The sequence below is a fragment of the Desmodus rotundus genome, chromosome 10 (assembly GCF_022682495.2).
Source record: "Desmodus rotundus isolate HL8 chromosome 10, HLdesRot8A.1, whole genome shotgun sequence".
Classification (NCBI taxonomy): Eukaryota; Metazoa; Chordata; class Mammalia; order Chiroptera; family Phyllostomidae; genus Desmodus; species Desmodus rotundus.
Genome location: NC_071396.1, coordinates 2771521 through 2786373, shown reverse-complemented (window position 1 = coordinate 2786373; position 14853 = coordinate 2771521). Strand labels below are relative to the sequence as shown.

Below are 14853 nucleotides of genomic sequence, written 5' to 3'. Positions count from 1 at the left end.
TCTGCTCTTTATGAGAGAACTTGCATGGACTCACAATTGTTCTGATGAACGCTTGACTACCTCATAGTGGTGTGTGAGCAAATAACGTTTGAAAAATTCCTAAGCAGGAAGAGCAACAAAGATTCTTTTATGAAAACTCTATATATGATAACTGGTATTATGAACTTTGATTTCATATTTAGTTATCACACAGAGTACCTCATTTTTGCATCATTAATTGTTTAAAGTGCCTTACATCTACAGGATGGCTTTTCAATGAAGTGTATTGAAAAAGGTTTTGAGAGTAAGTTCCTGGATCAATGTAGAAGATTCTACATGGCAGACTAAACTTCTGCAGTGAGAATTTGTATACCACGTAATGCTTTATGTTCCTTGTTTTCTCCTTTAGAGGCATGTGTGATATCAGAAGAAATTATGGAAAAACATAACATACAGTTCAGATGGAGATCAGAAAAAAAACTTTATTCTAAAACAGATGACATTCTTGAGTTCACCTGTCGTTATGGGTATCGTCCGAAGTCACCACGCTCCGCATTCCGAGTAAGGTGTCGGGAAGGAAAACTGACGTATCCCGCTTGTGAATAAAGTGATGGTTACATTGCAGTCTCAAAATTAAAATACACACATTCCTATAGAATTTTTTGTATTAATCCAGTTCCCTATTTTTTCCAGTACAGTTTAACTCATTTTTCTTCATAATCAGAATTTATGTTGCTATCATTATAATCTGAGACCAGTTAATCACTCTGAAAGGGATCTCATTAAAATGTGGCAACCAAATGCTGTGTGTTCTGTCCATGAAACACCCGTGGCCAGAAATCAGAAGCCATCTCTTCACGGTCTGCTTGCACCCAACCGTTCCCCTAACTCCCCATCTCTTTGTCCGAAACTTCTGAGGCTGTTTGAGACTCTGGTTGCAGAGGAAATGGGGAAAAATGCTTGTCTCCATCTTCAAAATAGAATCACTTCACAAACATGTAAACACCACACTATGTCACACCTGTGCTGGTAAGAAGATGTCAGCGGTATTTCCTGTCCTTGCGAAATACACACCAGAGATGGTGACAAGCGTGATCTTCTACAGCCTGTCCCCCCAGTGCATGCAAGCACTCAGACAAGTCACACAGAGCAGGAGGAGCCCCATTCAGGGCAGGACTGCGGGACAGCGGCACGCACACTGATGAAAATACAGCTTCAGTGTGAACACACTCGCATGTTCTCGCGACATGCTGTGAACCGTGACTACACGTTTACACAGAGACAGGAAGTGCAATGGCACACTTACCACAACTATTGGATTTAGCGGTAACGGTGTGGGAGTTGGTGTGCAGTTCCTGCCTTCCCCCCACCCCCGTTCCTCTGTACGGAACACACGTCACCTGTGAGCCAGGAAATACGTTAATTTAGAGTAAATACACACGGAAAGTAAGACCACCCATGTTGAGAACCAGAAAGAGCTCTGCAAAAAGATGGATGGATTGAATATCATTTTCACGATTTTGCTGCTTTAAAGAGTTTTGGAAACATTCAAACACAGGAGTCTGAAATACGATTTTTATGTTTGTACATTTCAAACACATACTTCAATAAAGTCGGTTGAATGCAAACATTTTTAATTTCTACAAAAACATTAATACTTTAAGATGAAAGTGAAGATGTAAATCTTACATTTTGCAACAGCGTGGATGGACCTGCAGAGTAGTATGCGGAGTGACATAAGCCATTCTGAGAAAGACAGTCGCCATAAGATTTCAAATATGTGTGGAATCTAATGGACAAAATAAACTAACAACCAAAATGGAGACAGACTCACACACACAGAAGCACACTGACAGCTGTCAGAGGGGGGAGCTGGGGGGACTGAGTGAGAACGATGAAGGGATTAAGCAAAAAATAAAATACAATAAAAACTCACAGACACAGACAGTAGTCTGGTGATGACCAGAGGGAGGGGGGTGGCGGGAGGCGGGAGCGGGTAAAGGGGAATAAATGGTGATGGAAGGAGACCTGATTGGGGTGGCAAACACAAAAATACAATATGCAGATGACGTATTATAGCCTGTGCCCCCTGAAAGCTATGTAAATTTATAAAGCAATGTCCCCCCAGTAAATTCAATAAAAATTTTAAAATGAAAATAAAGCTCTAAGTAAGTAAGCTCAATTAACTTGAAGTGGTACCTTGTTGCTCTGTGTTCAAACCAAAAATGAGACATTGTTCCAACGAGGAGACTGGCTGTCACCAAGGAGCCAGATTATGGAATCTGAGTCACCAGGGCGGCCAGTATCCCGTCACTCGAAAGAACAGCGTCACAATGGACAAGTCTCTTTGCTACTAACACTGATATTTGTGTACATAGTGTTTCTCCCGACCTTTGACCCAACGGCAGTAGACCCGTCACACTTGGTTCTCGTCAATTATTTCATTGGTGGCCGCAAACTAACGATTTCACAGGTCGGTTCTCTGGTCTCCTGCACTCACTCACCGAGCCTCTCGGACACGGTTCGTGTGCCTTCCCCAGCGCTGCGTAAGTCAAACCTTCACCTAATAGATGTGGCTCATCCTTATGTTTGTCCTTCAGTCTCCAGCTTTTGGAGCAAGAACTTGTGTTTGCGCCCCTCCAGGAGGGTTTGCAAGATTTGTTTCTCTTCTTTAAAAATGCTGTGTGTGTCAGCAGGAATTCCGTGTTTAATATTCCAGTTGTCACAGTTGGTCACATTCATCTTCCATTGGTGGCCCGGAGTGCCCCAAACTTCCCTAGGGGCTGTGTCCTGAAGCGCATTCTCAGACCTTTGGCTGAATCCCCACTTAGTGGGTCAGCCTTTCTACTCTTTCTGGCACAGCATGTTGTCCCACACTCATTGTGTACTTCTCCTGCCCATTGGTCACGTGCGCTCACATGCTTGTGGGAACCTCAGATTGTTTTTCACTTGGGAAATAGCATTTCAAACCCAAGAACTCTGGGGTGTGGTGGCGCGTGGGCATGCCCAGGAGTGTGGGAGTGTTTGCACTTCCAGCTCCCTGAGTTCCTCAGATCTTTTCAAAAGAAATGACATTGAAGTGCATTGCTGGGTTGCCAAGAACCCATAACAAGAGTAAATATATTTTTACAGGCACGATACCCTCTTTTACAAAGAATTTATCTCAGTCTCAAACAGCAGAAGTAATAGGGTGTTGTCAGCAGACAAGGAAGAAAATACTGTCACAACAATGAACAGCAACCAGATCCCAGTGCCAAGTGCACGCAGTACCGGGCGTCCAGAAGGTGCTCAGTAAATCTTTGCTCCTCATTGCCACTAAGAACACCGATGTGTGTAAAATATTAACCATTCAGCTTAAATGATTTCATAGAATGTCATGAGATCTTGGACTTCCACGGGAGACTTGGCTGGCCTTGAGGGTGGAGTGCAGCCTGTGTTTTCAACAAAATAAAAGAATATTCCAAAGATAGAGGAGTGAATGAATGAAAGAGTGAATGAATGAAAGATAAACAAAGCGTTAGCTCCTTTTGGATTGTACAGCTCAGTGAATACTGGGTCTAGAAACTCTTCAATTCATTTTCTCCCTGTCTCATTACTTCTATATTCTGACATTTCAGTTTTAGAAAAAGGTTTCGAAAGTGCAATGCAGACCTGACTTCTAGCAGCTTCACCACCGAGCGGAGGTTGAAACGCTTTCGTATTTATTGTGTCCCCGGATGTTTGGCACCCTCTCGCATTCAGAAGGGCTGGACACAGACTCCAATCTCTGCTCGGCCTGCTTACCACACTAGTAGTAACATTTTGCACTGATTCGCATGAATGATATTTTTCAGTTTCACATTGTTCGGCTCTGTCCTCTATTAATGTAATCTTCTTTTCAATTTATTCACTTCTTTATTTCTTCCTTGCACATGCCCTTTAAAATCTCACCATTGTATGAATGTTAACTCTTAAGTATTTGCTTTCTTTTTTCGTACATAATTTTATTAATAATTGTTTTCAATTACAGTTGTCCCCATTTTCCCCCATTACCCACCCCCTGCACTACCCAGCCCCTCCACATTCAATCCTCCCCCCACCCCGTTTTCTTTGTTCTTGGGTCCTTTCTACACATTCCTTGACTTGACAGGTCCCCTTGTTTTCCCTGTTACCCCCCGCCCCCAACACCTCTGGTCACTGTCGCTTTGGTCTTCATTTCCACACCTCTGGTCCCATGTTGCTCTCGTTTGTTTTGTTGTTGAGGTTGCACTTATAGGTGAGATCACATGGTATCTGTTTTTCACCCCCTGGCTATTTCCCTTAGCATGATGCTCTCCAGTTCCATCCATGCTGTTGTGAAGGGTCCATTAATCCAGTCTTTAAATACGGGCGGGCACATTCATGTTGTGAAAGTCCAGGTGGTAGAGAAGGGGCCGTGCAGAGTCGTCTGACTCCCGTCAGACCTGTTCCCCATTTACTATGTTTCAGTTTCATCAGTTTCCGACCTCCCTCCAGCGTTCATTAGTCCAAGGGGAGGTCCTTCCGCCCATTCATCTACGCCTTGCCGTTTTCACTTTACATGCGTCTCCCTGAGTCCCTTCCCATGTCTTCCTGTCCCGCTCATGAATGCTTCGATCACGTACTCAGGTGGGCATATTGTAGGATAACTGCTGGAAGTGAAATGCATGGATCCCCCAGCAATTTCCCAGACATTTCTTCTCTTTCTCAGAGGGGCTCGCTGCCAGCCAGTCAGACGCCTCCCTCTTTGGCAGATCATACGTGGCACCTGTGAGCAGTGTGAAAGTTGACTTGCTATGAATGTGCTCATTCGCACTGCAGACATTGAAGGGCCACTTGTCCTGGGATTTTTCTCGTAATTTTCTGATTCAGACACCAGTCCCTATTCCTATCATTGGTTTTTTGTTGAGAAATATGATCAATACTTTATTCAGATTTCCGTGATAAAATTAAAAGTGTTTTCCAACTTGTTACTTGCCTTTTGGGTTCATGGTAATACTTTTAGGCAAAATTTTTTAATTGTATGTTCTTATACTTACTACTGACTTTTTATTAACTCAAATTCAAGCTCAAAATCAAAACAAATTTTCAAAGCTTGAAGTCTTAAGAACAGAAGCTGTTATCACTGAGAGGCATGTCACTATGCAGTGCACAATAAGAAAAATATCCACCAGTTTTATGGTTGGTTTATCAAAATAGTAGATAAGGCCAAGCGCATTCAGGCCCCAGTGAGCTCCAGCTGGGTCTGGACCACTGGGACTCTCTGCGGGGCTCCTGGACGAGATGGAAGGTTTACCAGTTAACTTGCAGTTTCTTCCAATAAACTCGTCAGATTAGCAGATGCAGGGCTGTGTTTCCAGGCCTGTCTCTTACCATTTGTGTGACCAAATAGTTTGGGGTTTAAGGGAAAAGCGGTGCATTCCCTTCTGGAAGGATACAGGCAATGAGGACAGCAGGTCACAAAGAGTCCCACATGCTTTGTGGCATCTGTAACACTTCGCAGTGGTGAGATGACATCATGGACTGTCCCTAAAGAACCCAGTGCAGCAGCGCAGAGGGGTGAGCAACCCCCCTGGAAATTCAGGACTGTGTAATGAATACTGAGATCTCTAAAGTCAGCCCGAGGTGCGCCCACCACAGCTGCTGAGGAGACCACCACCTGCATCGGCCAAGGGCAGAGAGGGAGCCTGAGGCGGCTGTCAGTCCCGCACATCTCGGTTCCAGTCCCCCCATCAGTTTTCCTTCTGTCCATGTCCCGTGAAACCCCAGAATGTGGTGGGCAGCTGTCCTCCTCCTCGAAGAAACCGCCAGGATTCCATCCCTTTTCCAATATTTAGTGACGAAACTAAGTGTTTTCAGACCCAGGTTCTGCAAACCCAGACTCAGCTGCGTCCAAGGCAGAATGATGATTACAGGTCGCACATCCTCATGTATCGTGCTGAAAATTTAGGGATGTCATGTCGAGAGAGGATATTCAAAATCTCCAAAAGCAGCTGAAACTACACAAGAACGTTACTCAGAATAACGAGACTAGAGCAGCATTTTACTCACAACATTAAAAGCTGCCAAGAAGAAGGAAAACTCCGTCAGTGATGAGAGAGAGGGACAGACTGCAGGCCATTCGCTCCCCCTGGGGTGGGTCACTCCCAGGTCTTCTTTGGAAATAAGGCTCCAGAATTGAGATGATCAACGTTCATACTGTCCCTAACGGGCCTGGAGAAGGCACTTGAAAATTTGCATGAGCAGGAGCAGAGGACATGGATCAGTACAGCTGGAGGTGGGTATGACCACGTATATTTGGGCTGTCTGGGTGTGTCCGTCAGTCATTATTTAATGTCATTGCTTACCGTTTCTGAAACTAGAATCATATTTTAGGGTAAAAAATAATACTAGCCTACTCTGAAGAGTCTTAGAGTATTACTAAGTCATGTCTGTAATGGGCAAATTCTCTTCATTAATATGTATGAACAATAAACAATATGCCCTTGCACATTTAATCAAGAGTATTCAATACGTAAGATAATGCAATAAAACACAATTATATGTCTTTAAATGTATTGGGTAAGATACACTTAAAAGCACAATTTCAATTAAATTAGAAGTACCCCATCAAATGTTTACCATAATGTATTTGTGTAGGTATTAACAAATGTTACTTTTTATTTGTGTGGTAAATAAAAACAAAATCTTGCATAAATGACTGGTTTGAGACAGGACTGAGAATGTGATTTTTCTGTGATATCATCAAAAGAAGTATTATTTTTCTGTATTGCTTACACTGCCTCTAATCCCCGGGGTGCGGGGAAACCAGGAATGTAAGGAAACGCCACAACACCAGGAGACACCGCAACGTCTCTGCATGCACTGGCGTGAGGGGAGAACCCAGGGACCCCTTTCTGCTGAGAAAGGACATGGTCCTGGGAGCCCTAACCCAGGAGAATAGTGACACCAAACAGGTGGCAGTTCATCAATGAAACAATGCTTCTGGGTTTGGATTGGTCATGGAAATCATTACTTCATCTGCTCCCTGGATTTTGTTGCCAGTGACACCTTGAAATATTGCAGAAAGAAAGCACGGACGTCCATACACGAGAGGCAGGTATGAACCGTGCTTTCCAGCACCTGCAGGACAACAGTGCTGCTCCCACCAGGACAACTGGGGGACTTTCTCACGGGGTGGCTGGGTGGCGTCACTCACACTCGAGAAGGTAGGTGCCAGAAGTACCAGGCCGCAGTTAGGGACCTGTTTAGAGCTGCCTGCGAGGGAATCTTTCAAAGACCAGACAAGTAGGTGCACAGACGTGAGGACCATTAAGCCTGGGTGACAACGATGAGGTCAGGGGGAGCATTCTGGGAGCAAAAATGTCCAAAGAGGTCTTTTCTCTAATGACAAGCTCTTCATGAAAACCACAGGAGATATAAAAGTCGTTACGAGAATAAGAATATTAATTGTACAGTACTCGGTAATAAAAACTTAAGTAACGTTAAATAGTCATATTTTAACAAACATTTGTTAGTAGCTTTGGTTATTGGTGCTCACGGACCCTAAGGACTGAGGCTGGGTGAGGACACACACAGGACAAGGGACAGGTACAGGGACGTGGGCTCAGAGTTACTCCCACTCCATCTCTGGGCAGAGAAACAACTCCACCCATTTTCAAGAGTTGTTCAATTTAAAAACTAGTGTTTCATGTCACTTTTAGAGCCCGTGTGTTAACCTCACTAAGGAATATTGCGCAAGTGCAATGAGGAAAGGAAGTAACAAAGAGATTGGGAAAATTTTAACAGAAATTTACATATCTTGCAAAACTCTCTGAACTTTGATATTAAGTGAAGTCAATAAACTTGCTTCCTGGCAGTGCACTTAAGTTCAGGCTCACACTAACAACTGCTCAGGAGTCGGACTCACAACCCCACTGAACACGGCTGGGATATGCGTGTTAATGCACCATCGGGGACGCCCAACATGCTGCTGTCCCTGATCACTGTCATTGTCGCCCTGTGGGCATCCCGGGCTCACGGAGAAGGTAAGCTGGACTCAGAGCTGCACACGCAGCTCCCTCCAACCTACAACTCCTTGTCCTTCCTACTTGCATGTGTCTCTGGGTTAATGAAACGACTTGTAGGAATAGTGTGTACTGTGACATTGTAACAGAGTATAACTTACAGGAAGATTAGCATATCATCATCTCCAGGGAAAATGAAGTGAATCGTTTTCTCTGCTCTGAGTTCCACAGTCTGAAATCATCTCCACAGACATGAGAGAGTGTGCAAATATGCTCATGAAAACTTGACTAGAAAATGCATCATAGAAAAGCTAGATGGTGCCCCAAATTTTCTGGGGGAGTGTTATGTCATTCACTCTGTTTTCGTGGACTTGACTCTTTTCATGGACAGTGATTTCTGCATTAGCCACATGTCCTTTTTCTTTTCAGAAGCAAACTGTGATCCTCCAACCATTGCCAACAGCCACTACATTCCTGACAGGACCTCATACAGACTCGGGCATGTAATCACATACCAGTGTAAAAATGGTTTCTATCACTCGACCCGAGGCAGCACGTCACAATGCACCACTACCAGCTGGGAACCTCCGCCCAGGTGCACCTGTAAGTTCCAAGCACATCATGACCTGACCCTAATTCTGCAGTCACTTGTGCTGAACACCAACATGATGGGAACCGAATGAGCCCCGTGTTTGCCTTACTGAGAGTGTAATGCAGGGGATGCAGAGGCATCCTTGGCTTTTCAGTGTAGCCACTCCAAATGAAGGCCAAAATGACATATTTCTTAATGAAACCTTCTAATATTTGGCACTCAGTGTTAAATATGTGTGGGTATGAGGATGTGTTTGTGTCTCTAATATTCTAATATGTGAATTAAAACATTGGGTAAGAAGGCTACCATTCACCAGCTAGTATATTAGTTATTTATTGCTGTGTAACAAATTTACCCCAAATATTACTGACTGAGAACAACCACCATCTCCTGACTTGGGGTCACAGGGTCAGCACTGGGGACAGGCTCAGCCCCCTAGTTCACAGTCCCTCAATGGACATCACAGGGACACTGGCCCAGGCTGTGGGCTGAGGGCTGGGTGCAGCTGGGAGCTGCTGCCCAGAGGGCACCTCCCCTGGCAATACAGGAGCCTCAGGGCCTGAACACCTGGGGTCTCCATAAGGGCCTGAGTGGCACTAATGTCCCCAGAGCAAGTGATCTGAGACACAAGGGGGACATCTCCGTGCCATCTATGATCTACTCACACTGTGACCTCACCATTCATACCTTTAAGAAGAGGGTCCCCAAGTCCACCCACACTCAAGGGTGGGGACATTGGGCTCCTTCTCTGAGGGAGGAGGGTTGGAGACACACTTGATTTTCTGGCACCATCACCTGTCACAAAGTGCCACCCAGTTCAGCAGGACATTTATTTCTACAGAGGTTTCTTTGGCCCCTTTCCAAGTTCTTTCTGCCTCAACCTTCACGTTCCTCTTGCTCACGTGTCATTTGCTGTAGAGGGTCCACGCTGCAGCTGGACACTCATGAGTGGACAATGAAGTGATGCTAATAGGAGGTCCGTGGCCTCAGGGTCAGCTCAGGACAAACGTCCATGTGAATGTGACAGTGTGATGCCCTCAGAGAGGATGCTGGCACCACTGTGACACGGACCTCAGAGAGCGTGACCACCACAAGGAGAGCATCTGTGTGCTCACCTGGACGGAACTGACAGGCAGCACTCCACTGTGTCAGGTGTGGGACAGGTGGCTCTGTGTGCGCACATCCTGAATGATCGGAAACAAGTGTCACTTACATCATCTGAGCCTATAACCTTTCTTGTCCGAGAAATCCTAATGCAATGAGTACAATGATGTTACTAATAGAATTCATCAAGGAAACCAATTCTCTCTCATTAGATTCTGTTAAAGGAAAACATTATTTATCCTGTTTTTTTGTTTGTTTTATTGCAAGTTAAGCCATGTGAATTTCCAGAAATAAAGCATGGGGACCTGTACAGGGCAGACAGATACAGACCATACTTTCCAGTTTCTGTGGGGCAATGGTATTACTATACCTGTGATGACAACTATGTGAGCCCTTCAAGAAGTAAAACTGATTATATCACTTGCACACCAGAGGGATGGTCGCCTAAAGTGCCGTGCATCCGTACGTAACCTCTTCCTCCTTGTGCGCGTGGGGACACTTCAGAGAGGAGGGAGAATTACACCAGTGAGAACAGTGAAGCTGTGTGAGCAAAGTAAGGTGGAGGGAGGAGTTCTGAGAGCAGAAAGACCAGCGAAGGTTGTTTGTGTTATGAGAGGTTCTTCATTAAATACGTGAGAGAGATAAAAGTAGACCCTGCAGGAATATTTATGTCATTTGTACTTATTATAATAGTGAACTGCAGATAATTATATTTAATATTGTATTTTTAAAACACATTTGGTAGCAGCTTTGGTATGTCTTATTCTATATGTTATTTCTGGATGCTTATGCATTCTAATTCAAATATGAGGATAAATTTTAATTTTCTATTTTGACCACATTGTTGGGGTCTTCTCATTATCATTTTATCATTCTTAGGAAAGTGTATTTTCGATTATTTGGAGAATGGATATCAACCGAGGTATGGACAAACCTATTTCCAGGGTCAGTCTACTAGAGCTGACTGCCACCCCGGGTACAGCCTCCCACACCAGCAGACCACAGTGACGTGTACGGAGAGTGGCTGGGCCCCTCCTCCCAGATGCGTCCCTGTCGGTAAGAAATGGGTCTGGAATTCAGGCTGTATGTGATCTTCTCAGACTTCCCTCTAGTTCCTATGGCAAAATGTTCATATCAGCTTCTTGTTTTGCCAAAGGACTTACTTGGTTTTATTTTTTCAAATATGTACAAGAGAAAAGCCAGTTCCTTGACATGTCAGCAGCATGATAAAGACGTCTATCGGTAGACATTAATCTTAGAAAAGCACACGAAGACCGCAGACAGGAGACATCTGACAATGGCGTGTGGAGAGCAGGAGGGTGTGTTACCTGTTCCTATGCTCCTCCCACAGTGAACACGGATTCCGGCCATCGCTCCGGATGGGGCGTCTGTGGGAGAGTCAGAATCTAGCAGACAGGTTTCTCCCGCCCCAGGGGCACAGAGATCCAAGACTGGGTGCGTGGAGAGGCCCAGGAGCAGCAGCTTCATCTCCCTGAGTTAGCTCCTCCCCAGTTGTGCACCTTATGGAGGTTTGGGTCCCGACCTTGAGTCTTACTGGTTTTATAATTTGCTTTTTTTTTTCAGGTTAATTTAATCCACTCAAGGCTTGTTTCTAAACTAATAAGCTGGTTTGGCATCCTGCCCACTAGGACAGGTTATTCAGACTATGGATGAAGAAGGCCTCTTCTGGTCCCTCTACTAAATGAGTAGTGTTTAAAGGTCTCCCTCCAATTTGACTGATCCAATGTGAATATCTCCCAATGTTTAGTGTGTGCTCTGGAATTCTTTGAATTTACTGTTTCCTGCTAGCTCTTCCTCAAGTGGTTATTCCCTGCCCATAGTGGTGGGGCTTTGCCCTGCTCTGCAGTGTGATATAGTCAGCCCTGCAGATTTGTAGAGCTGCCTCCTTCCATAGCTCTTCCCACGGGGGTTCTCGAGATTCCAAGTTGAGTGAGGTCATCCTGTTTGAGAACGCCAGGTTTTGTCCTTTGTTCCTTATGACAGACGTTTTTGCCTTGGGTGTTTTATTCCTTGTTGTAATGTGGAAAATCCTCCCCTGGTCCCAATAAAGCCACTTTGAGAACAGAGCGGACATCATTCACCTTATCTCTCAGGATTCAGAGCCAGGAGCTGGCCCTGTGCATACACCTCACAAGGTTGATTTCATAGATTTGGTTCAGTTTCTTCATTGTGCGGGGCTGGAACTCTCTTCCAAATTCTTGCTGTGCATTTCCTAATTTTATTAAATTTCCTCGATGAACCACCTTGAATTCTATACATTTTTCTCTGGTGTTTGTTTTCAATTTACTTCTGTTGACATTGTTTCCAAATATGTTTTTCTGTTTTCAATGTTATGGGAATGGCACATGTGGCAGCTTGTTATGTTGATATGTGCACTCATTGTGAAATGACCACCACATCCAGGTAGTTAGCATATCTGTCCCCTCACATAGGTACCATGGTTCTGCATGTGGTTAGAGAACTTAAGCTCTTCCTTCTGAGCAATATTTAAAACGCATCCTGGGAATGGACCCACGCAAGCAGCGCTCTGGCGTGCTGTCACGTTCCATATGCAGTGGACAGACATCCTAATAATTTATTGTTTTGCATTTATTTTTTACATTCATTTTTATTGGTGACAGTTACAGATGTCCCCATCACTCCCTTTGCCCAATGCCACCCTGCCCCACCCCCTTCCTCTGGCCATCAGTAATTTCTTATAAGGCAATCTGAAATTTTTAAGTCTTACTTAGTTCCAAGATCTTTTTAAATACTTTTGTAAAACATTTCTTGTTGCTCAGTTACAGTTGTCCCACCTTTTTCCCCCTTGCTTGATCCAACCCCACCCCCTGACTGCCACAATCAACCCCCTCCCCTTTTTCTGTGCCCATGAGTCCTCTATTCATGTTGCTCTGCTTGTCCCCTGCCCTTCTTTCCCCTGTTGTCCCCCTTCACCACCCCTCAGGTCACTGTCAGTTTGTTCTTTCTTTCCATGCCTCTGGCTCTATTTTGCTCTTTTGTTTGTTGTGTTGATTATGTTCCACTTATAGTTGAGATCAGTTGGTATTTGTCTTACACCACCTGGCTTATTTCACTTAGCATAACGCTCTCCAGTTCCCTCTATGCTGTGCGCAAAGGGTAGGAGTTCCTTCTTTCTTTCTGCTGGGGGATATTCCATTGTGTAAATGCACCACAGTTTTTTGATCCACTCATTTACTGATGGGTACATAGGCTGTTTCCAGCACTTGGCTATTGTAGATAATGCTGCTTTGAACATCGTGTTACATGGGTTCTTTGCAATTGGTGATTCAGGGTTCTTAGGGTATAGTCCCAGCAGTGGGATCGCTTCACCAAAAGTCAGTTCCATCTCTAGTGTTTTGAGGAAACTCCATAGTGCTTTCCACAGGGGCTGCGCCAGTCTGCATTCCCACCAACAGTGCAGTAGGGCTCCCTTTTCTCACCAACCTCACCAGCACTTGGTGTTTGTTGATTTAATAATGATGGCGATATCTTGATATATATTTTGGGGAACTCATAGCTTATTTTCTCTGACACAAGACCTTGGATGATTATGACTTTCCAGGTTTTCATTTACAACAGACACCTTATTTTTTGTTGTTTTTGTTGTAATATTGTTTGAATCCTAATGAACAAGTGTATGGACCCTATGCTTACCTTTCCCTCATTCTCTCTTCCCTTTAGTAACATGCTTAAAATCAGATATAGCAATTGAGAATGGATTTATTTCTGAATCTGAACTCACATACCCCTTACATAAAGAAACTCAATACAAGTGCAAACAAGGGTATGTAACAGAAGATGGTCAGACGTCAGGAACTGTCACGTGTCTGCAGCGTGGATGGTCCACTCGCCCCAGGTGCATTAGTAAGTCATTCACGATGTTTGAGTTACTACCCCGCTGACTGGGGCACAAGCGGTTACTTTACCTGATTTCCTTTTCTTGGGCAGGCGGAAGCTGAGCTGGTTCAAATTGTAAAGATAAATAAAAGGTTTTTGAGAACACATACCTAAGTTTTTGCCTTTTAAAAGGAACTACTAGGAGGTAGATATAAGACCATCTTTCAGTTCAAGTTTTCCCACCGTAAAACTTCCTATGACTGACAAACCCGTGTGCATTCTGGTGTCAACTCATTTATTCCTAGCTGAGACCTTGGCCTGGGCCTGCTTTTAGGTGATCAGACTTTAATTTCTGGCCATTCATTCCTAGATGTAAAAGTTATGTGTTTAAGTGAAAATATGTGTTCATAGTACATAATGGCAGAGTGATGTCACCTGTGCAGTTTACATGTTTGATACAGCAGAGCAGGCCCTCTTCTGAATAAAATATACATTTTTTAGGAAACGTACATCAACATCTAGTCAGTGGGGACTAAGATGCCTGTTTCTTCCTCGGTTTTTATGAGAATATTCTAAGAACAGTTTTCTCATTTTGTATGATTTATCCCAAAGCCATGTAGTGATATTTTTCATTCACATGAAGTGGATATTTAAAATATCCATTTTTATTATTTTCATTTTTTTCAATTTCTACACATAATGGTAAATAGCCAAAGAAAATTGATGAAGGTTGCCTTTATATCAAACTCATTTTATATTAAATTGTGATCAATTATCCATTACAACACTCTTATTATGGAATAAAAATGTTTCTATTATTCTTTTTATTATTATAGTTTTGTTTATTTTTTAAATCTTCGAACCAGCGGACTACACGATATGTTTTAAAATGTGAGAAAAGCTACTGAAGCCTGTATTAACATGACTCCAGTGAGGTGTTAGTAAAAATGGAGACTCTTTGTTCAAAATTTAATTTCTTAGACTAGTTATAAGTGTGGAACTATTTCTACATTCAATCTTGATAAGTATAGAAGAATATCCACTCATTAAGAGGATATTTGAAAAAAACTAATTAGCATGTGAGTTTTTAAAATTAGTAAGTTTTAAAGTAGATTTCTATAGGATGTTGAAAAATCATTCTCATTGTTGACACTATTTTCATGAAACCAGTTAACATTTTTCTGGCACTGCTGTCAACTGCTGCTGAGTTTGGCGCCTACCTCCATTCACAAAGTGCTACTCTGCTTTGCTAAACCCAGAGTCCAGCACATCTGCTGGGGCCTAGTGTACTGCTAGTGTGGAATGAATGTCTCACTG

General features: G+C 43.6%; 1 protein-coding gene across 8 annotated transcripts in view; it reads left to right on the top strand.

Annotated features, from left to right (window-relative positions):
• Positions 1 to 14853, top strand: part of LOC112318788 (complement factor H) — a 91798-nt gene that overhangs the window by 38657 nt on the left and 38288 nt on the right. For 4 of the 8 annotated variants that reach the window (XM_053913430.2, XM_053913431.2, XM_053913427.2 and 1 more), the window contains exon 10: positions 13381 to 13563. In XM_053913430.2, the coding sequence (XP_053769405.1) occupies positions 13381 to 13563 (183 nt within the window). Of the gene's footprint in view, positions 1 to 388; positions 2141 to 7840; positions 8004 to 9950; positions 10141 to 13380; positions 13564 to 14853 lie in introns of those variants that run through there. The other 4 variants (XM_053913428.2, XM_053913426.2, XM_053913435.2 and 1 more) reach the window with 3 other exon arrangements.